Here is a 25,886-nt window from a genome sequence, read left to right as displayed (position 1 = left end):
CAAGGAGGCCTACAAACCTGACTCAGTTACACCAGCTCTGTCAGGAGGAATGGGCCAAAATTCACCCAACTTATTGTGGGAAGCTTGTGGAAGGCTATCCAAAACATTTTACCCAAGTTAAACAATTTAAAGGCAATGCTACCAATTACTAATTGAGTGTATGTAAACTTTTGACCCACTGCGAATGTGATGAAAGAAATGAAAGCTGTAATAAATCATTCTCTCTACTATTATTATGACATTTCACATTCTTAAAATAAGGTGGTGATCCTAATTGATCTAAGACAGGGAATTTTTACTCGGATTAAATGTAAGGAATTGTGAAAAACTGAGTTTAAATGTATTTGGATAAGGTGTATGTAAACTTCCGACTTCAACTGTTTATATATATTTTTTTTTATGTGTGTGTATATATATATATATATACACACACACTCATGAGTATGTGTATATGGACGCCTGATGAGTATATGGACGCCTGATCATCGAACATCTCCTTCCAAAATAATGGGAATGAATATAGAGTTGATCCCCCTTTTTTTATTTTTTATTTAACCTTTATTTAACTAGGCAAGTCAGTTAAGAAAAAAATCTCATTTACAACAACAGCCTGCCCCTGAACATGGCAATGGGTCTTGTCAGCTCGGTGATTCGATCTAGGAACCTTTCAGTTACTGGCCCAACACACTAACCACTACGCTACCTGCCGCTGCTACATGCTGCTGTTGGAATATTGCTGTGAGGACTTGCTTCCATTCAGCCACAGGAGCATTAGTAAGGTCGGACACTGATGTTGGTCGATTAGCCCTGGCTCGCAGTTGGCATTCCAATGCATCCCAAAGGTGTTGAGGTCAGGGCTCTTTGCAGGCAAGTTCTTCCACACTGATCTCGACAAATCATTTCTCTATGGACCTCGCTTTGTGCACAGGGGCATTGTCATGCTGAAACAGGAAAGGGCTTCCTGGCATCCGCCAAACCCAGATTTGTCCATCAGACTTCCAGATTGTGAAGCCTGATTCATCACCAAAGATAATTTGTTTCCGCTAATCCAGAGTCGATTGGCGGTGACCTTTACACCACTCCAGCTGACGCTTGGTATTGCGCATGGTGATCTTAGCCTTGTGTGTGGCTGTTCGGCCATGGAAACCCATTTTGTGAAGCTCCCGACGAACAGTTCTTGTGCTGACGTTGCTTCCAGAGGCAGTTTGGAACTCAGTAGTGATTGTTGCAACCGAGGACAGATGATTTTTACGAGCTACGTTTAGGTTCTATGTTTTCTATTTCTATGTTTATATCTAGTTTTCTATATCTATGTTGGGTTTTTGGCAATGACCTCCAATTAGAGGCAGGTGGTTGTCGTTGTCTCTAATTGGAGGCCATATTTAGTTGTGTTTGTTTCACTGTGTGTTTTGGTGGGTGGTTATTTTCTGTATAGCCTGTGTGTCTTATGGAACTGTTTTTCGTCGTACATTTATTTTGTTTAAGTGTTTTCATCAAATAAATTAAGTATGTGCACTTTACCCGCTGCGCCTTCGTCCAATCCTTACGACGCCTATGACAGAACCACCCACCAAACAAGGACCAAGCAGCGGGGATTGGAGCACCGAGGAGAAGGATGGACGTGGAAGGCAGAACAACGTTTCTGGGAGAGAAAATTAAGGGAGCTACATGAGGCCGAGAGGCATCCCACAAAAAAGTTTTTTGGGGGGGCACATGGGGAGTTTGGCAGAGTCAGAGTGGAGACCTGAGCCAACTCCCCGTGCTTATTATGGGGAGCGACGGATCAAGCAAGCACCTTGTTACGCAGAAATGCGCACGGTGTCGCCCATACGCACGCACAGTCCGGTGCGGCCAATAAGGGCTCCGCAGCATTGCCGGGCAAGAGTTGGTCAGCAGCCAGGAGTGTGCCGGCACAAAGGATCTGGTCTCCAGTGCGTCTCCTCGGCCCAGTTTACCTTGCGCCTGCTCTACGCACGGTAGCCCTCATTCCCCAGCACAGCCCAGTTTGCCCTGTGCCAGCGCTCTGCCCGTGCCGGGCTACAGTGACCATCCAGCCAGGACGGGTTGTGCAGGCCGTGCGCTCCAGACCTCCAGTGCGCCTCCAAGACCCAGTATACTCTGTGCCTGCTCCGCACACTCTACCTCCAGTGCGCCACCATAGCCCGGTAAGGCCGGTGCCTGCTGTGAGCACGCGGTCCGAAGTACGTCTCCCCAGTCTGGTGAGACCAGTTCCAGCGCCCCGAAGGAAGCCTCTAATGATGGTCAATGGTCCGACGTCTCCAGCAATAATCCATGGCATGAAGCCTCCAGTGATGATCCATGGCCCGGAGCCTGTAGTGTTAATCCAGGGCATGAAGCCTCCAGTGATGATCCATGGCCCGGAACTTGTAGGGATGATCCATGGCACGAAGCCTCCAGTGATAACCCATGGCCCGGAGCCTCCAGTGATGATCCAGGGCACAAAGCCTCCAGTGATTATCCATGATGCGGAACCAGTAGTGATGACCCATGGCACGGAGCCTGCAGCGAAGGTCCCCAGTCCGGAACCTACAGAGACGCTCTTCAGCCCGGAGCCTCCAGCGACGCTCCTCAGCCCTGAGCCTCCAGCGACGCTCCTCAGTCCTGAGCCTCCAGCGACGCTACTCAGTCCTGAGCCTCCAGTGACGCTCCTCAGCCCTGAGCCTCCAGCGACGCTCCTCAGCCCTGAGCCTCCAGTGACGCTCCTCAGCCCTGAGCCTCCAGCGACGCTCCTCAGTCCTGAGCCTCCAGTGACGCTCCTCAGCCCTGAGCCTCCAGCGACGCTCCTCAGCCCTGAGCCTCCAGTGACGCTCCTCAGCCCTGAGCCTCCAGCGACGCTCCTCAGCCCTGAGCCTCCAGCGACGCTCCTCAGCCAGGAGTCTCCAGCGACGCTCCTTAGCCAGGAGCCTCCAGCGACGCTCCTCAGCCAGGAGCCTCCAGCGACGCTCCTCAGCCCGGAGCCTTCAGCGACGCTCCTCAGCCAGGAGCCTCCAGCGACGCTCCTCAGCCCGGAGCCTCCAGCGACGCTCCTCAGCCCGGAGTCTCCAGCGACGCTCCTCAGCCCGGAGTCTCCAGCGACGCTCCTCAGCCCGGAGTCTTCTGAAGGGGAGCTACGCCCAGAGCCAGAGCCACCTCCGTAGTGGGAGGATTGGGAAGGTGGGGTGTAGCACAGGGACCGTCGTTGACGGTGGCCACCCTCCCTTCCCTCCCTTTAAGTTTGGGGTTGTTTTTGTGGGGTTTTCATTTTGAGGTGCATTCGGGGTCTGCACCTTTGGGGGTGTCACGTCCTGACCAGTAAAAGGGGTTATTTGTCATTGTAGTTTGGTCAGGGCGTCGCAGGGGGTGTTTGTTTTGTGTGTTTCGGTGTTTTTGGTTTAGGTTCTATGTTTTCTATTTCTATGTTTATATCTAGTTTTCTATTTCTATGTTGGGTTTTTGGCAATGACCTCCAATTAGAGGCAGCTGGTTGTCGTTGTCTCTAATTGGAGGCCATATTTAGTTGTGTTTGTTTCACTTGTGTTTTGGTGGGTGGTTATTTTCTGTATAGCCTGTGTGCCTTATGGAACTGTTTTTCGTTGTACGTTAATTTTGTTTAAGTGTTTTCATCAAATAAATTAAGTATGAGCACTTTACCCACTGCGCCTTGGTCCAATCCTTACGACGCCTATGACACACCTAGACATTTCCACTTCACAATAACAGCACTTACAGTTGACCAAGGCAGCTCTAGCAGGGCAGACATTTGAAGAACTGACTTGTTGGAAAGGTGGCATCCTATGACGGTGCCACGTTGAAAGTCACTGAGGCCATTCTACTGCAAATGTTTGTCTATGGAGATTGCATGGCTGTGTGCTTGATTTTATACACCTGTCAGCAACGGCTGTGGCTGTATATATAGTGTATATACAGTGCATTCGGAAAGTATTCAGACCCTTCACCTTTTCCACATTTTGTTACGTTACATCCTTATTCTAAAATTGATTAAATAAATTAAAGTTCTCATCAATCTACGCACAATACCCCATAATGACAAATTAAAACAGTTTTTTGATTAAAAAAAATAGAAATACCTTATTTGCATAAGTATTCAGACCCTTTGCTACAGTATGAGACTCGAAATTGAGCTCGGGTGCATCCTGTTTCCATTGATAATTTTGAGATGTTTCTACAACTTTATTGGAGTCCACCTGTGGTAAATTTATTTGATTGGACATGATTTGGAAAGGTACACACCTGTCTATATTAGGTCCCACAGTTGACAGTGCATGTCAGAGCAAAAACCAAGCCATGAGGTTGAAGGAATTATCCGTGGAGCTCCGAGACAGGATTGTGTCGAGGCACAGCTCTTGGGAAGGGTACCAAAAAAGGTCTGAAAGCATTGAAGGTCCCCAAGAACACTGTGGCCTCCATCATTGTTAAATGAAAGAAGTTTAGGACCAGCAAGACTCTTTCTAGAGCTGGCCGCCCGTCCAAACTGAGAAATCGGGGGAAAAGGGCCTTGGTCAAGGAGGTCACTAAGAACCCGATGGTCACTCTGACAGTGCTCCAGAGTTCCTCTGTGTAGATGGGAGAATGTTCCAGAAGGACAACCATCTCTGCAGCACTCCACCAATCAGGCCTTTATGGAGGAGTGGACAGACAGAAGCCACTTCTCAGTAAAAGGCACATGACAACCCGCTTTGCGTTTGCCAAAAGGCACCTAAAGGACTCTCAGACAAATGGAAAAAAGATTCTCTGGTCTGATAATACCAAGATGGAACTCTTTGGCCTGAATGCCAAGCGTCACATCTGGAGGAAAACTGGCACCATCCCTACGGTGAAGTATGGTGGTTTGCTGCATCATGCTGTGGGGATGTTTTTCAGTGGCAGGGCCTGGGAGACTAGTCAGGATTGAGGGAAAAAATAAACGGAGCAAAGTACAGAGAGATCCTTGATGAAAACATGCTCCAGAGCACTCAGGGCCTCAGACTGGGGCGAAGGTTCACCTTCCAACAGGACATCGACCCTAAGCACACAGCCAATACAACACAAGAGTTGCTTTGGGACAAGTCTCTGAATGTCCTTGAGTGGCCCAGCCAGAGCCCAGACTTGAACCTGATCGAACATCTCTGGAGAAACCTGAAAATAGCTGTGTAGCAACGCTCCCCATCCAACCTGACAGAACTTGAGAGGATCTGCAGAGAAGAATGGGAGCAACTCTCCAAATACAGGTGTGCCAAGCTTGTAGCGTCATACCCAAGAAGACTCAAGTCTGTAATAGCTGCCAAAGGTGCTTCAACAGTACTGAGTAAAGGGTCAGAATACTTATGTAAATGTGATATTTCTGTTTTTTATTTTGAATACATTTGCAAAAATGTATAAGAAACTGGTTTTGCTTTGCCATTAGGTATTGTGGTATTGTGTGTAGATCGATGAGTGAAAAAACAATTTTATCCATTTTAGAATAAGGCTGTAACAAAATGTGGAAAAAGTGAAGAGGTCTGAATACTTTCTGAATGCACTGTATATATCATAGGCTATTAAATGCATTTTTCAGTGGCACACTGACTCACCTAATGATGAAGACGAAGTCATAGGCTACTCACAGTGATAGGCCATCACCACAACGAGGGCCTGGGCTATCTCAAGATGAGCTACTTTGAAAAACAGTGCTGCTGTTCACTAAAATTTGGGAGTTGTTGAGAATATTTTTTTATATTGGTTCTACAGATTAGTCTTCTCTTCTTAGCAGTAGGCATTTGCTTTACAAACAGTACATTTTTCCTGCGATTGTATTTAAAAATATATAAAAGGCAAACCTCCAGCCGCAACCAACCATAGAAATATAATCTATAGATGGCAGTTACCATTCAAGTCAGGAGCGGCAGCTATTTCTAGTGTACCAATGAGTTTAACAGTCAAATTGCCTGGGTAAGAGGTTCCAAAACCCTTCTATAGATTATATGTCTATGGCCACAATGCGACAAGCTGTATATTTGGTGCGCATGCTGCCCAAGTGGCTGCCTTCCCGACTGTAGGCATACCGGTAACTACCAAAATAAAGGAAACACTTCAGTAAATGAGGGGTACAAAGTATATGTTATGGTGTGTGGTGCATTTTCCTGGCATGGTTTAGGTCCACTAGTAGAATCTATGCCAAGCTGTTCTGGCAGCTCGTGGTGGCCTAATGCCCTTTTAAGACACTTTATTGGGGTGTTTCCTTTATTTTGGCAGTTACACGTGTGTGCTTGTGATAAAACATAATCCACAGTTATTTTTTAGAAACTATTGAACCTCTGTGGCTAAATTATGCTCTCTGGTATATTTCTAACATTGAGAGCAGGCTCCTGTGGTTGGATTTGTTTTTTTGCCTCTGGGGCCCCCTACACCCTGACTCACACAATAGACCAGTCATATTTTTTTATTATGCAGTTTATTTTTATATTTTTATTAATCATTTACCCAATCAAGGCAGAGCCCCCAACCTCCTCTTCCCATCTGACGATTAGCAAATCAGCTGCAGGCTGTCTGCACTCATTTTACATTTTAGTCATTTAGCAGATGCTCTTATCCAGAGCAACTTACAGTAGTGAGTTCATACATTTCATTTCATGCATTTTATTTATTTATTTGTTTGTTTATTTATTTTTGTACTGGCCCCCCGAGGGAATCGAACCCAGAATCCTGGCATTGCACACACCATGCTCTACCAACTGAGCCACAGGGACCATAGAGATCATGCTCGTGATATCGGGCTCATGAGTCCTTTTGTGGTTGACGGTTGCAGTAATAAAAATACAAAATATATACTACATATAACATATACTGTATATATTATAATTTTTTGTTATTTATTTTATGTCTTTTTTTGCTGCCTGTTGGGCACCCCATGGGCCTGGGCCAAGGGGCTTCAGCCCCAGTAAGCCCCTGCATTAAACCGGCCCTGGAGACACCCCATTCATGAATATGGAGCCCTTTCATTGGTGGTGACCTCAAATAAATTCCATTATCGCCACAGACATCGAGGCAGGGCAGCCATTTTGTGACCCCAGGTGGATTTGAACTGAAAAGCAATCCCTAACGTTCTTACCGAAGCACAATATGGCAGTCAGAAGGGAGGTGTACTCCCACGGACCAGAGCTAGGCTAGCTTTCTAGTACAGAGGCTTGTGAGACAGGGTCAATTCTTAACAAAATAGCTTTTATGGACTATAAAGTAACAGCATAAATTATCTCTTCAAGAATCAAACTTAAATGTTCATCAAATAAAACGTGCAAACAGAGCTCCCTCAGTCCTCTCCTCTGTAGTGAGGGATACCTGATCCTGATATATGTAGTGGCTGATTGAGTAGCCGGTCACACCCTTAACAAGTCTATTGAAGTGAAGTCAACTGTGCCTGTGTTCATTTTCAAGCCAGCGGCTTGTTCCAGGCTGACTGCATGGCTTGTGGTGCTGGTGAGGGTGTGGACTTTTAGTGGCTACCCCTCACTGTGCCACACACACGAAGGCACCTTTCAAGTTCCCTTGAAGCAGATCCCAGAGCTATCTATGAATTCAGCGCTGAGCGCTAATCTGCGTTAATAGATTGCCCTTTGCGGTATGATCTCTTTCAATTTAACGCTGCTGAATCCTTCCACTGAGGTTCACTTGGGGGACATTCAAAATGAATTCTGGATTGTGAGGCGCATTGTGAATATATGTTAAAGGTCAACTGCATAGACAACTTCTTTAAAAGAGACTTTCTAGTAGATGCACATTGCGTTATGTCCATTGACCACACTCAAATGCATGCTAATGTTGTTTACTTACCGAAAAGCCATTCTGCCAACTTCTCGCTGAAAATAACAAAAATAAAGATGGCAATTAGGGTTTCGTTCCAAATTAGTGCACTACCCATTGGGCTCTGGTAAATAGTAGGGCGCTATAAAGGGAATATGGTGCCATTTGGAATGAGTTTTAGCTTGTGCTGCGTCATGATTTATTCATTGTAGAGAATTAGAGTAACGCAACATTTACTACAATGTTTTGTACTCTAGTTGTAATCTAACAGGCATTTGTACTTGTACTACCGCAGGCTAACTCCCTTGTGGTAGGCTAAACTCTTTTAAAGAAAGAAATAGAGCACAATAAGATGAAAAAGAGAAGATAAACTTAGGCTACATTTACAAACAAAATACCTCAACAGCGTTCAAACCAATTCAACCAAAAAAGATGTCCATTAATTATAATCCACATAATAATTCACATTTTCTGTTGCTGCAGGATTATTTTCCTACTGTAGCAGACTGGCTCAAATTAAGAGCCTACATCTGTACATAATGCATTTGATACAGTCAATCAAAGATGCTATCAAATTAAATGATGCTTAATAATAAGCTGTGACCTTGCAGGACACTCAGGATCAATCTGGAGGGTAATTCATTCACATCAGGAATACAAGACTGCTAATATTCATGCAGCTGTACACTTTCTCTACTAGCCACTCATACTCACTTACCATATCTCCCTCCGTCATCTTCCTTTATGAGGACCACAATGGGAATGGTTGCATCAGAAATGGCACTCCAATTCCTATATGTAGTTGCACAGCTTTTTGTTGTTGACACATAGGGAAGTAGTGCAATAGGGAACAGTCTGGCATTTGGGATGCAAACTATGCCTACAGTGAATCAATGAAATGTATTTATAAAGCCCTTTTCATATAAACAAAAACCCAGCCTAAAACCCCAAAGAGCAAGCAATGCAGATGAAAAAGCACAGTGCATAGGAAAAACTTGCTAGAAAGACAGGAACCTAGAAAGAAACGAAGAGAGGAACCAGGCTCTGAGGGGTGGCCAGTCCTCTTCTGGCTGTGCCGGGTGGAGATTATAAGAGTACATGGCCATTAAGGCCAGATCGTTTTTCAAGGTGTTCAAACGTTCATAGATGACCAGCAGGGTCAAATAATAATCACGGTGGTTGTAGAGGGTACAACAGGAGTAAATGTCAGCCGAGCATTCAGAGGTTGAGACAGCAGGTGTGGTAGAGAGAGAGAGATTACACAGATCCACAAAGAATTCAAAAACAAACCAGATTTTGATTAACTCTATTGGGTGAAATACCACAGTGTGACATCACAGCAGCAAGATTTGTGACCTGTTGCCACAAGAAAAGGGCAGCCAGTGAAGAACAAACACCATTGTAAATACCACCCATATTTATGTTTATTTATTTCCCCTTTTGTACTTAACTATTTGCACATAATATGACATTTGAAATGTTTTTATTCTTTTGGAACTTTTGTGAGTGGCGGGGGGGGGGGTGACACCTACTGAAGAGATGAGTCTTCAGTAAAGACTTAAAGGTCGAGACCGATTCTGGGCCTATCACATGGATAGGCAGACCATTACATAAAAATTGAGCTCTATAGGAGAAAGCCCTGCCTCCAGCTGTTTGCTTAGACATTCTAGGGACAATAAGGAGGCCTTGGTCTTGTAACCGTAGTGTATGTGTAGGCAGTGGTGTAAAAATAAGTCGTTTTTGGGGTATCTGTACTTTACTTCACTAGGTATATTTTTTACAACTTTTACTTCACTTCATTCCTAAAGAAAATGATCAAATTTTTTCTTCATACATTTTCCCTGACACCCAAAAGTACTTGTTACATTTTGAATGCTTAGCAGGACAGGAAAATGGTCGTATTCACACACATCAAGAGAACATCCCTGGTCATCCCTACTGCCTTTTATCTGGCAGACTCACTAAACACAAATGCTTTGTAGGTTAGCAGTAAAACCTTGAAATCAGCCTTAGCCTTAACAGTAAGCCAGTGTCGAGAGGCTAACACCGGAGTAATATGATCAAATGTTTTGGTTCTAGTCAACATTCTAGCAGCCATATTTAGCACTAACTGAAGTTTATTTAGTACTTTATCCAGGTAGCCGGAGAGTGCCTTCAGATAGTATTAATACCCCTTGACATATTTTTTGTTCATCCATCTACACACAATACCTCGTAATGACAAAGTGAAAACATGTTTTTAGAAATGTTGGTACATGAATTGAAAATTATATACATAAATATCACATTTACATAAGTATTCACACCCCTGAGTCAATACATGTTAGAATCACCATTTGCAGCAAATTCAGCTATGAATCTTTCTGGGTAAGTCTCTGAGAGCTTTCCACACCTAGATTGTGCAACATTTGCCTATTATTCTTTTCAAAATTCTTCAAGCTCTGTCAAATTCGATGTTGATCATTGCCCCGCAACCGTTTTCAAGTCTTGCCATAGATTTTCAAGTAGATTTAAGTCAAAACTGTTACTTGGCCACATATTCACTGACTTCTTGGTAAGAAACTCCAGTGTAGATTTGGCCTTGTGTTTTAGGTTATTGTCTTGCTGAAAGGGGAAAGTATTCCTGTAGGATTTTGCCTGTGCTGAGCTCCATTCTGTTTCTTTTTTATCTTGAAAAACTCCCCAGTCCTTAATGGTTACAAACATACCCAAAACATGATGCAGCCACCACTGTGCTTGAAAATATGGAGCGTGGTACTCATTAATGTGTTGTATTGGATTTGCCCCAAACATAACACTTTGTATTCAGGACAAAAAGTTAATTGCTTTCCCACATTTTTGCACTATTACTTTAGTGCCTTGTTGGAAACAGAATACATGTTTTGGAATATTTTTGTGCTGTACCGGCTTCCTTCTTTTCACTCTGTCAATTAGGTTAGTATTGTGGAGTAACTACAATGTTGTTGATCCATCCTCAGTTTTCTCCTATCACAGCCATTATACTCTGTAAGTGTTTTAAAGTCACCATTCGCCTCATGGTGAAATCCCTGAGCGGATTCCTTCCTCTCCGGCAACTGAGTTACAAAGGACGCCTGTATCTTTGTAGTGACTGTATGTACAGTATTGATACACCATCCAAAGTGTCATTGATTACTTCACCATGCTCAAAGGGATATTCAATGTCTGTTTTTTACCTATCTACCAATAGGTGCCCTTCTTCGCAAAGCTTTGGAAAACCTCCCTGGTCTTTGTGGTTGAATCTGTGTTTGAAATTCACTGCTCGACTGAGGGACCTTACAGATTAATTGTATGTGTGGGGAAAGATACAGTAAGAGGTAGTCATTTAAAAACCATGTTATACACTATTATTGCACACAGAGTGAGTCAATTCAATTTATTATGTGACTTGTTAAGACGCTTATCCCCTAAAAGCAAACCTTTATTCCTGAACTTATTTAGGCTTGCCATAACAAAGGGGTTGAATACTTATTGACTCAAGATATTTCAGCTTTTCATTTTTTATTACGTTGTAAAATGCTCTAAAAGCATCATTCCACTTTGACATTATGGGGTATTGTGTGTAGGCCAGTGACCAAAAATCTAAATGTAATCCATTTTAAATTCAGGCTGTAAGACAACAAGATGTGGAAAAAGTAAAGGGGTGTGAATACTTTTGGAAGCTACTGTAATTGTGGCATCCTTGATGATGTAATTAATGTATATATTCTTTCCAATCTATGTTATGTAAAAAAAAAATGAAAATTGAATCAAATCATTCTCCTCTGCAGGTACAACTGGAAGACAACAGAGTGGACAGAGTGCAGGGTGGATATGTTGCTAAGCCAACAGGACCGTCGTCGTGGTAACCTAACTGGGCTGTGCGGGGGCGGAGTCCAGAACCATGAGGTGTACTGCGTCCAGGCAACCAGCGCCGACCCTGCCTCAAGCTCTCTCAATAGCAAAGAAGGTAACCTGACCAGCATGCAACTGTCCTTTATCCCCAATGTGTAATCTTTCTCCCATTCTGATAACTCATGCCCTTCTCCCATACTAGGTCATCTCTCTCACCAGTCGTGTGTCTATAGAAAGCCCATATCCGTTGTGTCCCCTTTTTTCCCTCCCATACTGATGCCTTGTCACATTGTACAGATCTCTTCCACCTCGTGCACTGGAGACTGAGCACTCATGCCCTTACGCAATAGTGAGAAATTCAATGGGATACCCTTGCCAGCCAAAATTCATGCACTAACGGTGCAGAAGTGTAGAGAATAGGAATGGGATCGAAGAATGTATTTCCTCATCCGGGGATTTTTGGAGATCCTAGAAGCCTTGCACTACTCAAAATTGGTGCATCCCTTCTGAAGACAATTCTCTAAAAACAATGGTACCCCATGTGAGAACAGTTCCTGACAGGGGTGATAGTAGATATCATTGGACGCATCCGAAGTGGCACCATATTCCCAATATAGTCCACTACTTTTTACCAGGGCCCATACTTAGAGACATTTTTTTTGCACACATACTCCCACACACACGAACGTCACACACACACCTCATACACACACACACAACCTCATACACACACACACAACCTCATACACACACACACACACACACACACACACACACACACACACACACACACACACACACACACACACACACACACACACACACACACACACACACACACACACACACACCTCATACATACACAGACTCCTGCACTCACATAAACACTCATACAGAAGCATACTCCCATACTCACAAACACATGCACATACACACAGAGATGATATGGAGCCTGTATATAGAGACTTTGTATATAGAGACCTTAAACACTGGACACTTCCTGTTCCTTTCATACTGTTTTTCACACTGTGTATTCATATTGTGTATTCTCCAAATAGCTCATTATAATAGCTCTACTACTGTACATTGCATTTTAGTGACACTGTTTATACCCACTGCATATTTATCTGCCTGATTCTCAACATAGCTCACTGTAATATATCTACTGCTGTACATATCATTACTAGTATATCCTATTGGTGTATATACACATAGATTGCATTTGGATTACTGATACAGTGTTATTCGGATTGTTAATTGCATTTGGATTACTGATACAGTGTTATTTGGATTGTTAATTGCATTTGGATTACTGATACAGTGTTATTCGGATTGTTAATTGCGTTTGGATTACTGATACAGTGTTATTCGGATTGTTAATTGCATTTGGATTACTGATACAGTGTTATTTGGATTGTTAATTGCATTTGGATTACTGATACAGTGTTATTCGGATTGTTAATTGCATTTGGATTACTGATACAGTGTTATTCGGATTGTTAATTGCGTTTGGATTACTGATACAGTGTTATTCGGATTGTTAATTGCGTTTGGATTACTGATACAGTGTTATTCGGATTGTTAATTGCATTTGGATTACTGATACAGTGTTATTCGGATTGTTAATTGCGTTTGGATTACTGATACAGTGTTATTCGGATTGTTAATTGCGTTTGGATTACTGATACAGTGTTATTTGGATTGTTAATTGCGTTTGGATTACTGATACAGTGTTATTTGGATTGTTAATTGCATTTGGATTACTGATACAGTGTTATTCGGATTGTTAATTGCGTTTGGATTACTGATACAGTGTTATTCGGATTGTTAATTGCATTTGTTATGACGTTTCTTGATTTCTTGTTTTTAGTTTTTTGCTTATTTGTGTACTTGTTTGATGATTACTGCACTGTTAGGAGCAATTAACACAAGCATTTTGCTGTGTCCACTATAACATTTGCTAAACTGTGTACGCGATCAATACACTTTGATTTGATTTTAAACATCACAACTGTGGTGGAAGTACATGGTTTGATACGGCCCATGTTTTGTCATAGTTTGTCAACCTAGCTCCATATCATCTCTGTAGACTGGACAGGTTGACAAGGAAATTTAGCTGGGAAGTTGTTTTTTGTATGTTTACGCCCTTTTTCTCCCCAATTTCGTGATATCCAATTGTGATCCAATTACGATCTTGTCTCATCGCTGCAACTCCCCAACGGGCTCGGAAGAGATGAAGGTTGAGTCATGCGTCCTCCGAAACATGACCCGCCAAACTGCGCTTCTTAACACCCGCCTGCTTAACCCGGAAGTCAGCTGCACCAATGTGTCAGAGGAAACACCATTCAACTGACGAATGAGCCAGCCTGCAGGCGCCCAGGCCCACCACAAGGAGTCGCTAGACTACTGCACCACTCGGGAGGCCCTCGAGCACTCAGTTCTGATTCGACTTGTGCACGCACTCAAAATCATCTCATCTTTTCCGGCTCTGCACAGGGAGGTAGAAAGAGGGGAGGAAGGAACTGAGGCAGGGAGGAGAAAGATGCACGGACGGAGAGAAGAGAGAAAGAGAAAAAGAGAGAAAGAGAGAGAGAAAGCGCGCGCGAGAGAGAGTAAAAAGTCATAGTGAAAATGAGAGAGAGAGAGAGAGCAGTGGTGTGACATGAAATATGAGTGTGGGGCACTACTTAGTCAGTGTATAAGGAAGTGACGCTGGCTGGTAGCGAGCCCATGTTTATCCAGCGCTTCCACGCTAACTCCCAGACTGTCCATCTGGTCAGGGGGCTCAACTGGCCACCGCTCACAGAAATTATTCAAATGATTCCAGCTGCTCTTAGACAGCCAGACAGAGGAGGCACTTTGCTGTACTGTTGAGGCTGTGATAGTGGTATAGTGGTATAAAGAGAAGGAAAATCATCAGACATCTAAACTGCAACTTGATAGATCTTTCAAATCTTGTGAGCGTCCTGTATTTTGAAGTGACAGAGTTATCTAGGTGACACAATTGATGGTGACAGTTGCAGAGAGAGAAAGGGAGTGAGAGAAGGATGATAGAGAGGTAGAGTGAGAGAAGGATGGATAGAGAGGTAGATTGAGAGAAGGATGGATAGAGAGGTAGAGTGAGAGAAGGATGGATAGAGAGGTAGAGTGAGAGAAGGATGGATAGAGAGGTAGAGTGAGAGAAGGATGATAGAGAGGTAGAGTGAGAGAAGGATGGATAGAGAGGTAGAGTGAGAGAAGGATGATAGAGAGGTAGAGTGAGAGAAGGATGGATAGAGAGGTAGAGTGAGAGAAGGATGGATAGAGAGGTAGAGTGAGAGAAGGATGGATAGAGAGGTAGAGTGAGAGAAGGATGGATAGAGAGATAGAGTGAGAGAAGGATGGATAGAGAGGTAGAGTGAGAGAAGGATGGATAGAGAGGTAGTGAGAGAAGGATGATAGAGAGGTAGAGTGAGAGAAGGATGGATAGAGAGGTAGAGTGAGAGAAGGATGGATAGAAAGGTAGAGTGAGAGAAGGATGGATAGAGAGGTAGAGTGAGAGAAGGATGGATAGAGAGGTAGAGTGAGAGAAGGATGGATAGAGAGGTAGAGTGAGAGAAGGATGATAGAGAGGTAGAGTGAGAGAAGGATGGATAGAGAGGTAGAGTGAGAGAAGGATGGATAGAGAGGTAGAGTGAGAGAAGGATGGATAGAGAGGTAGAGTGAGAGAAGGATGGATAGAGAGGTAGAGTGAGAGAAGGATGGATAGAGAGGTAGGTGAGAGAAGGATGATAGAGAGGTGAGGAGGTGAGGAGGAGAGGGATGGATAGAGAGGTAGAGTGAGAGAAGGATGGATAGAGAGGTGAGTGAGAGAAGGATGATAGAGAGGTAGAGTGAGAGAAGGATGGATAGAGAGGTAGAGTGAGAGAAGGATGGATAGAGAGGTAGAGTGAGAGAAGGATGGATAGAGAGGTAGAGTGAGAGAAGGATGGATAGAGAGGTAGAGTGAGAGAAGGATGGATAGATAGGTAGAGTGAGAGAAGGATGGATAGAGAGGTAGAGTGAGAGAAGGATGGATAGAGAGGTAGAGTGAGAGGTAGGAAAGCACAGCAGCTACCGTTACACATATTTTCCTTTTAATCCTTTCCTGTCAGCTCTATGGCACAATTACAACTTCCCCATCCACTTTTGGAATTCACTTTCTCATTCTACACTCCCTTCTCTCAATTTCCTTCTCAATCATCTCTCCTGTCTTCAAAACTAAACATTACACACGTGGTACAAAACATGAAATACACAGTTCTGGGTTATTATAGGGATCAACACAGAATTAGTCTAATCTCAGGCAATATACTGCTGAGTCTATGAAGCATTGTTCACAAATCTCCATCTCAGCTGTAACAGAGCAAAATCTTCAGTCTGATTTAAACTGATGTAATCTTGTTTTTTTGCTTTCAAGGCTGATGTTTTTTGTGATTTGTGATTTGACTGAGGCTGGGTGGTGTGTGTGTGTGCATGTGCGTGCGTGTGTGTGTACAGAGCAGTGGTGTCTCTGAACTCCCTACCGCCTCTCTGCCAGATTAGTCATATAAGCTTGTTACTGTCCTGTGTTTGTACGCATTCTCAGTGGCATTTACATAGGAAAGAAGCTTTATTTGGACACAAAACTCCCCGTTTCAATCATTCTGGGGATTACAGCTGGCTTCAACAAACCTATGTTATGAATGCCAAAATGCTGATGAAATGAAGTGTGCATAAGAAGCATTGATTATCTAAACGCACGCACTCTCACACACACACGCACACATATATACACACACAGTAATATTTCTGCCAATGTAATAATATCACAGCTCATGTTTGGCTAAACAGGACAGATTTAGATATGTACTCCGTGGGGGTTCCGATATGGACAACAGGAAAAAGCAGCAGGGAGGAAGGGAGAAAGGCAGGGAGGGAGAGTTCAGGGACCCAGTGAATCTGATGTTACTGTAGTTATTGGATTTGATGGTCATCAGTTCTAGCCAGCTCTGTTCTGTTTGGTTGTAATCAATGTGGATCCTTATTAGAGCGCCCATAGAGACATTCTGTAGCTAGCAGTAGAACGGCTGGCTGTGTGATGCCATCCGGAAGTACAGTTATAGATGTTGATGGCAAGGGTTGACAGAGAGTGGAGGAGAGGGGTGAGCCGCAGGTGTCTGGCTGGGCTTGGAGGACTTAGTTTGGCCCCAGGAACCCCTCCGTGGTGTGGTGTGTAAGGCAGGGTAGAGACTAGATGAGACCATCTGGCAGGAGACAGAATGAGAGACGCATGTGGCACCACAAACCAAGGTCACCCAGCACGGAATCGTTCATTAATCAGCCCTTTGCTATTATGGAGGATGACAAAATACAGTAGCTACTTCAGTCCACACACACACACACACACACACACACACACACACACACACACACACACACACACACACACACACACACACACACACACACACACACACACACACTCACACACGTAGATACTTTATATTGACTAGGAGGGAGGGGCAGAAAGGTCAATTGTCTACTAAAATAGCTATGCAGCCTGGAGGAGACGTGAACACTTGTAAAATGGCTTTGATGAAAATGGACCTGCAGACCGTGCAATTGTATTATGCGGCGTGACGAGTAAACATGTGGCGTCCTTATCATTTCCAGTCAGTATTGTTACTGCCAGATGCACGCACGCACGCACACACACACACACACACACATACACACACACACATACGACAAACACCCACACAGGTGTGACACACACACACAGGTAATATGAATGGCTGTGTTTTAAAACATTTGGCCGGTGGCATAGGTAAGCCTTCTAAAGTGGCGTAGGTAAGCCTCCATTCAAAACACTTTAAAGCACGTGTCAAACTCATGCTTTAAAGGATATGTAGCCTACTCCTCTTGATTGCTCCTATTCAGCTAACATTGTAGGAGGGATTTTATAATTACTAAAATAGACTAAAATGCTTCACAGATTGACAAAATGGATTATCACTCGACAGGCACGCACTTACACACATATTTTAAAAGACAGTATTGAAAGGACAGACCTTTGGCCAAGTGGTATCAATGTGCATGTGAATGAGTCAGACTCAGGCTTCAGTCACAGCATGGTGATGGAGTGATGGGAATGACTCATCAGAGCTGTGACCTTATAGAGACTCACCTACTGCTCATTGCTTTATCCACCGTGTGTGTGTGTGTGTGTGTGTGTGTGTGTGTGTGTGTGTGTGTGTGTGTGTGTGTGTGTGTGTGTGTGTGTGTGTGTGTGTGTGTGTGTGTGGTGTGGTGTGTGTGTGTGATTGAGCAGCACAGGGCTGAGCCTGATCTGCCCTTTGTGGATAGAAAGGGGAAAAAAGGCATTTGTTGTTTCAACTGGACTGGATTTAGAAGGATGACGAACAAATGAAAGGCCGTACTGTTTGATATTTCTTGTTTGTTGTCTTGGATTTGAGATGGCGTGAGGATAGGAATATTCATGACTATGAACATTCCTGTGGGGTTTTAGTTGGTGTGAGTTTTATCCATGACTGGTGGAACGATTCATGATTCATTTTCATCCATTAGTCTGAAGTTGTAACCCACTACCCAGATGGAGAGGGCCAGGATAAAAGTAGGTAGATCCACAGTGACAGTAATAATATAGCTCAGTATGTCCACTATATTACACTATAATCTCTAAGGTCATATCACTGTACTACTTAGATTTCTAACATCGTGTTATTGTATGTTTTCGTACTTGTAAACAGTGACCTATGCCTGGGCCTGCCCTCAACATTACCTAGTTACGCCACATCCCCTGCCCCTGCCCTGTTCTGACATCATGTCTCTGTGGATCTCTCTGTGTTTCTAGCCTCCAGGCCCGTTGATGGTGACCTGTGCCTCAGCCCGCCCCCCAACACCACCCAGCTGTGCCACATCCCATGTCCTGTGGAGTGTGACGTGTCCTCCTGGGGTGCCTGGGGACCCTGCACCTTTGAAAACTGTCTGGACACAGCTGCCAAGAAAGGTGGGTGGAACACTGCTGTAATTGCGGTTATGCCTAGGCTTTAGCTTTGTGGGCTAACACAAGTCTTGACTTCGATACCCATTCAGTCAAATAGACGGCCATCTTGAAAGTATGGCATTGGAACACCACATACTGGGTGTAACAGTAATAGCTATACTTTATTGCTCCGGGCTGGGATACAGCACCCAAAGATGTATCCATACAGCACCCAAAGACGTATCAATACAGCACCCGAAGACGTATGAATACAGCACCCAAAGACGTATGAATACAGCACCCAAAGACATATCAATACAGCACCCAAAGACGTATCAATACAGCACCCAAAGACATATCAATACAGCACCCAAAGACGTATTACTACAGCACCCAAAGACGTATGAATACAGCACCCAAAGACGTATGAATACAGCACCCAAAGACATATCAATACAGCACCCAAAGAAGTATCAATACAGCACCCAAAGACGTATTAATACAGCACCCAAAGAAGTGTCAATACAGCACCCAAAGACGTATTAATACAGCACCCAAAGAAGTATCAATACAGCACCCAAAGAAGTATCAATACAGCACCCAAAGACGTATTAATACAGCACCCAAAGAAGTATCAATACAGCACCCAAAGAAGTATCAATACAGCACCCAAAGACGTATTAATACAGCACCCAAAGACGTATTAATACAGCACCCAAAGACATATCAATACAGCACCCAAAGAAGTATCAATACAGCACCCAAAGACGTATTAATACAGCACCCAAAGAAGTGTCAATACAGCACCCAAAGAAGTATTAATACAGCACCCAAAGAAGTATCAATACAGCACCCAAAGAAGTATCAATACAGCACCCAAAGACGTATTAATACAGCACCCAAAGACGTATTAATACAGAACCCAAAGACATATCAATACAGCACCCAAAGAAGTATCAATACAGCACCCAAAGACGTATGAATACAGCACCCAAAGAAGTATCAATACAGCACCCAAAGAAGTTTCAATACAGCACCCAGAGACGTGTCAGTACAGCACCCAAAGACGTATAGTAATTAACACAAGAGGAATAAAATAACATACACAAGAATGGAGCTATATACAGGGAGTACCAGTACCATATCAATGTGGAGCTATATACAGGGAGTACCAGTACCATATCAATGTGGAGCTATATACAGGGAGTACCAGTACCAGATCAATGTGGAGCTATATACAGGGAGTACCAGTACCATATCAATGTGGAGCTATATACAGGGAGTACCAGTACCATATCAATGTGGAGCTATATACAGGGAGTACCAGTACCATATCAATGATGGAGCTATATACAGGGAGTACCAGTACCAGAATGTGGAGCTATATACAGGGAGTACCAGTACCATATCAATGTGGAGCTATATACAGGGAGTACCAGTACCATATCAATGTGGAGCTATATACAGGGAGTACCAGTACCATATCAATGTGGAGCTATATACAGGGAGTACCAGTACCATATCAATGTGGAGCTATATACAGGGAGTACCAGTACCATATCAATGTGGAGCTATATACAGGGAGTACCAGTACCATATCAATGTGGAACTATATACAGGGAGTACCAGTACCATATCAATGTGGAGCTATATACAGGGAGTACCAGTACCATATCAATGTGGAGCTATATACAGGGAGTACCAGTACCAGATCAATGTGGAGCTATATACAGGGAGTACCAGATCAATGTGGAGCTATATACAGGGAGTACCAGTACCATATCAATGTGGAGCTATATACAGGGAGTACCAGTACCAGATCAATGTGGAGCTATATACAGGGAGTACCAGTACCAGATCAATGTGGAGCTATATACAGGGAGTACCCATACCAGATCAATGTGGAACTATATACAGGGAGTACCAGTACCAGATCAATGTGGAGCTATATACAGGGAGTACCAGTACCATATCAATGTGGAGCTATATACAGGGAGTACCAGTACCAGATCAATGTGGAGCTATATACAGGGAGTACCAGTATCATATCAATGTGGAGTTATATACAGGGAGTACCAGTACCAGATCAATGTGGAGCTATATACAGGGAGTACCCGTACCAGATCAATGTGGAACTATATACAGGGAGTACCAGTACCAGATCAATGTGGAGCTATATACAGGGAGTACCAGTACCAGATCAATATGCAGAGGTATTTGAGGTAGATATGTACATGAAGGCAGGGTAAAGTGACTAGGTATCAGGATAGATAATAATAAGGTATTTGAGATAGATATGTACATGATGGCAGGGTAAAGTGACTAGGCATCAGGATAGATAATAATAAGGTATTTGAGATAGATATGTACATGAAGGCAGGGTAAAGTGACTAGGCATCAGGATAGACAATAATAAGGTATTTGAGATAGATATGTACATGAAGGCAGGGTAAAATGACTAGGCATCAGGATAGATAATAATAAGGTATTTGAGATAGATATGTACATGAAGGCAGGGTAAAGTGACTAGGCATCAGGATAGATAATAATAAGGTATTTGAGGTAGATATGTACATGAAGGCAGGGTAAAGTGACTAGGCATCAGGATAGATAATAATAAGGTATTTGAGATAGATATGTACATGAAGGCAGGGTAAAGTGACTAGGCATCAGGATAGATAATAATAAGGTATTTGAGATAGATATGTACATGAAGGCAGGGTAAAGTGACTAGGCATCAGGATAGATAATAATAAGGTATTTGAGGTAGATATGTACATGAAGGCAGGGTAAAGTGACTAGGCATCAGGATAGATAATAATAAGGTATTTGAGGTAGATATGTACCTGAAGGCAGGGTAAAGTGACTAGGCATCAGGATAGATAATAATAAGGTATTTGAGGTAGATATGTACATGAAGGCAGGGTAAAGTGACTAGGCATCAGGATAGATAATAATAAGAGTAAAATAAAGAACATAGTATCAGCAGCAAATTATGAGTGTAAAAGTGTGTGAGTGTGAGTGAGAGTATGCGTGTATGTACAGTATGTGTGTTTGTGTTGTGTCGGTATGTGTTTGTGTGTTGACAGTTAGTGCATTCGTCTAAAGATAGCTAGGTGGGACAACCACATCAGTATCACAGGCATAGTAGTTAACTTTTCCTCAATAAAGTAGCTATCAGCAAAGTCAGAGCTTTAAAAGGTCAAGTGCAAGTGTTGGTTCAGTTTTTTATTTTTAGGTGGGGGGTATTTAAGATACTCTTTGAAGAGGTAGGGTTTCAGGTGCATTCGGAAGATGGGCAAGGACTCTGTTATCCTAGCTTTAGGGGAAAGCTGGTTCCACCATTGGGGTGCCAAGACAGAGAAGAGCTTGGACTGGGCTGAGCGGGAGCTGGTCTCCGGTAGGGGTTGGAGGGCCAAGAGACCAAAGGTGGCAGAACATAGTGCTCGGGTTGGTAGGGAGGGGCAATTCCTCTTGCTGCTCCGTAGGCAAGCATCATGGTCTTGTAGTGGATGTGAGCTTTGACTGGTAGCCAGTGGAGTGTGCGGAGGAGTGAGGTGACTTGGGAAGGTTGAAAACCAGGCGGGCTGCAGCATTCTGGATAAGTTGCAGGCGTTTGATGGCACCAGCGAGGAGCCCAGCCAACAGCGAGCTGCAGTAGTCCAGACCGGATATTACAAGGGAAAGGAGAAAACTGGTTGAGTGTCATCCGCATAGTGATGATAGGAGAGAGCATGTGAGGATATGATGGAGCCGAGTGATTTGGTGTATAGAGAGAAGAGGAGAGGGCCTAGAACCAAGCCCTGGGGGACACCAGTAGTGAAAGTATGTGGTCCAGACACAGATCCTCTCTACGTCACCTGGTAGGAGCAGCCTGCCAGGTAGGATGCAATCCAAGAGTGTGCAGAGCCTAAGACGCCCAGCCCTGAGAGGGTGGAGAGGAGGAGGTTCACGGTGTCAAAGGCAGCGGATAGATCTAAGATTGTGTAATCAGAGGAGTGAGAGGCAGCTTTGGCAGTGCGGAGAGCCTCCGTGACACAGAGAAGAGCAGTCTCAGTTGAGTGACCAGTCTTGAAGCCTGACTGGTTAGGGTCAAGAAGATAATTCTGAGAGAGATAACGAGAGAGTTGATCAGAGACAGCTTGTTCAAGTGTTTTAGAAATAAAAGAAAGAAGGTATACAGGTCTATAGTTTTTGACATCAGATGAGTCCTGTGTTGGTTTCTTGAGGAGGGCCAGTTTGAAGTCAGAGGGGACGCAGCGAGTGGTCAGGGATGAGTTGATGAGGGATGTGAAAAGGTCTCCAGAGATGGTTTGGAGAAGGGAGGAGGGGATGGGGTTGAGTGGGCAGGGTGTCCGGCGTATGTAGTGAATGTTTGAGGCTTTTGTGTTGGTGTAACAGTGTAGTGTGTGTGAGTGAGTGTGTATGTGGTTTGTATGTATAGTCTAGTGAGTGTGCGTAAGGTTAGTGCAAGATAGAGTCAGTACAGACAGTTTGGGTACCGTTAATTGACTATATAGCAGTCTGGATATTTAGCAGTCTTATGGTTTGGGGGTAGAAGCTGTCTCGGAGCCTGTTGGTCCGAGATCTGATGCTCCGGTACCATTTGCCAACAGTCTATGGCTTGGGTGGCTTGAGTCTTTGCCAATTTTTCGGACCTTCCCCTGACACCGCCTGGTATAGAGGTTCTGGATGGCAGGGAGCTCGGCCCCAGTGATGTACCCTCTGTAGTGCCTTGCGGTCGGATGCCAAGCAGTTACCATACAAGGCACTGATGCAGCCAGTCAAGATGCTCTCGATGGTGCAGCTGTATAACTTTTTGAGTATCTCAGGGCCCATGCCAAATCTTTTCAGCCTCCTGAGAGGGAAGAGGCGCTGCCATGCCCTCTTCACGACTGTGTGGGTGTGGATGGACCATATTAAGTTCTTAGTGATGTGGACGCCAAGGACTCACAGTCACACACAGATACACATACATGCTGGCTGGCTCAGCCCTTAATTATTGCTGGTACAGGAACAGAACAGCGGCAGCAGCAATCTCTTAGCACCAGCCCCCTTCATCACCTCCACCATGGTGACTAATGCATATTGACTCTACCCTAATGAAGCATCTCAAATGGAAGGGACACCGAGAAATTGTCCCCCATGCATCTTAAAGATTGATTCACTCGCGTCTCTCTCTCTTTCTCTATCTCTCTCTCTCTCGCTCTCTCTCTCTCTCTCGCTCTCTCTTTCTTTTTCTCTGTGTCTCACACTACTGTACAGTATGTCATACAGCACACACAACCTTGACTGGAGTGTGTGTGTGTCCGTACCCGTCTGTGTGTGTGTACACCCTGGCTCTCATTAGCCGAGAGAAGCAGACTCTCAGACCATCCTCTGGGCATTTCCTATTTTTATCCCTGTGACAACGAGCTCTATGCAGCATCAACATGCCCTGATCTCCCAGTATTAGTTCAATCAATGTTTGTCACTTTTTGTGTTGGCTGTCCAAATGGACTGTCTGCATACACACACTGTGATAGTGTCTATCAACCAATATTTTATGGATTCTAGTAACATACTGCACCGTTTGTGGGAGATAGGTTTTCAAAATATTGGCTGGTTTCTTAGATACGTGTCTCAGCCGCAGCCTTTGAGATGTTGCAACACCATACTGTAGTGGAGAAGTCATTATAGCCTACCCTTTTCTCCATCAATATGTTTATCTGTGCAAAGAGTCCTCAGGCTCTGACATGGTGGAAAGGCCTCAGTCAATCTGTTCATCTTGCTGTCCTTTACTGTGGTTCGACAGACAGTAGTGATATTAAAGAAAAAACCCTGTCTGGATCCATTATCTATCCATTACCCCCTCTATTACACCCCCATCCCCTATGGCCTTCACCCATCCTAAACCATCCTCCTGTGCCCTTCTCTTCACACTCTTTCCCTCACCCCCTGTCCCTGTTAAACTAAACTATCCACCTCAGCCCTTCTCTTCACACTCTTTCCCTCACCCCCTGTCCCTGTTAAACTAAACCTTCCACCTCAGCCCTTCTCTTCACACTCTTTCCCTCACCCCCTGTCCCTGTTAAACTAAACCATCCACCTCAGCCCTTCTCTTCACACTCTTTCCCTCACCCCCTGTCCCTGTTAAACTAAACCTTCCACCTCAGCCCTGACATCGGACAACACACCTCCATCCTCCAGCTGACCCTCCTGATTAAATAGAGGGTTCGGGAAGAAAAGGACCGAATCCAAAATAATCTGAGGAAATATAGCCATCATCCACCTGAGTCCTCCAGTTCTGCTGGCTCCCCCATTGTCCTCCTCTTTTATCAGGCTGCAGCAACAGTGGGGATTAGACCCTGGGGCTGGGGGTAAGGCGACATTGGGCTGGGCATGCAGGCGTTAACGTAACACACACATTCACGTACGCAGGCACACACATACACACACCAGCAATCACCACTTCCATGTCCTTGAGCATAGCAAGAGGAAAGCCCTCGGCCTTTGAACAGCACAAATCCCAGCCGTGTTAATGGATTGCTGCATACATTAGTATACATGAGTCACTTTGGGTAAAAGCCTGGGTTAATGAGGAGAGAATAATAATAGTCATTATGGGAAGCTGTTTCTCTAATGTATGTCATCTTCTGGGGCTTAATGGTCCTGTCGTGTTAAATAAATAAATACATAAATGTTATCATCAAAGCCAAGACACTCTGTGACGGTAGCAGAACAGAAGGAACTTTGTGTACTGAAGATAGACATTAAGTTGTGACTCCTTGAAAAACAAGTTAAGCTATCCTGAAAAGTGTTACCACAGAGGGGGAGGTTGGTGTTGAGAGAGGCCCTGAAAAGTGTTACCACAGAGGGGGAGGTTGGTGTTGAGAGAGGCCCTGAAAAGTGTTACCACAGAGGGGGAGGTTGGTGTTGAGAGAGGCCCTGAAAAGTGTTACCACAGAGGGGGAGGTTGGTGTTGAGAGAGGCCCTGAAAAGTGTTACCACAGAGGGGGAGGTTGGTGTTGAGAGAGGCCCTGAAAAGTGTTACCACAGAGGGGGAGGTTGGTGTTGAGAGAGGCCCTGAAAAGTGTTACCATAGAGGGGGAGGTTGGTGTTGAGAGAGGCCCTGAAAAGTGTTACCACAGAGGGGGAGGTTGGTGTTGAGAGAGGCCCTGAAAAGTGTTACCATAGAGGGGGAGGTTGATGTTGAGAGAGGCCCTGAAAAGTGTTACCACAGAGGGGGAGGTTGGTGTTGAGAGAGGCCCTG

The 25,886-nt window shown here is 44.2% G+C and overlaps 1 protein-coding gene across 1 annotated transcript in view; it reads left to right on the top strand.

The window, feature by feature from the left end:
- LOC106570313 (thrombospondin type-1 domain-containing protein 7A) overlaps nt 1–25,886 on the top strand; it is a 188,860-nt gene that overhangs the window by 81,058 nt on the left and 81,916 nt on the right. The window contains exons 4-5 of the mRNA XM_014142501.3: nt 11,565–11,743; nt 18,503–18,658. Coding sequence (XP_013997976.3) covers nt 11,565–11,743; nt 18,503–18,658 — 335 coding nt within the window. The remainder of the gene's footprint in view (nt 1–11,564; nt 11,744–18,502; nt 18,659–25,886) is intronic.

This window comes from Salmo salar, chromosome 14, assembly GCF_965601325.2.
Source record: "Salmo salar chromosome 14, fSalSal1, whole genome shotgun sequence".
In the NCBI taxonomy this organism is placed as follows: Eukaryota; Metazoa; Chordata; class Actinopteri; order Salmoniformes; family Salmonidae; genus Salmo; species Salmo salar.
The sequence above is the reverse complement of the archived record's forward strand: the minus strand, read 5'-3'. Positions and strand labels throughout refer to the sequence as shown.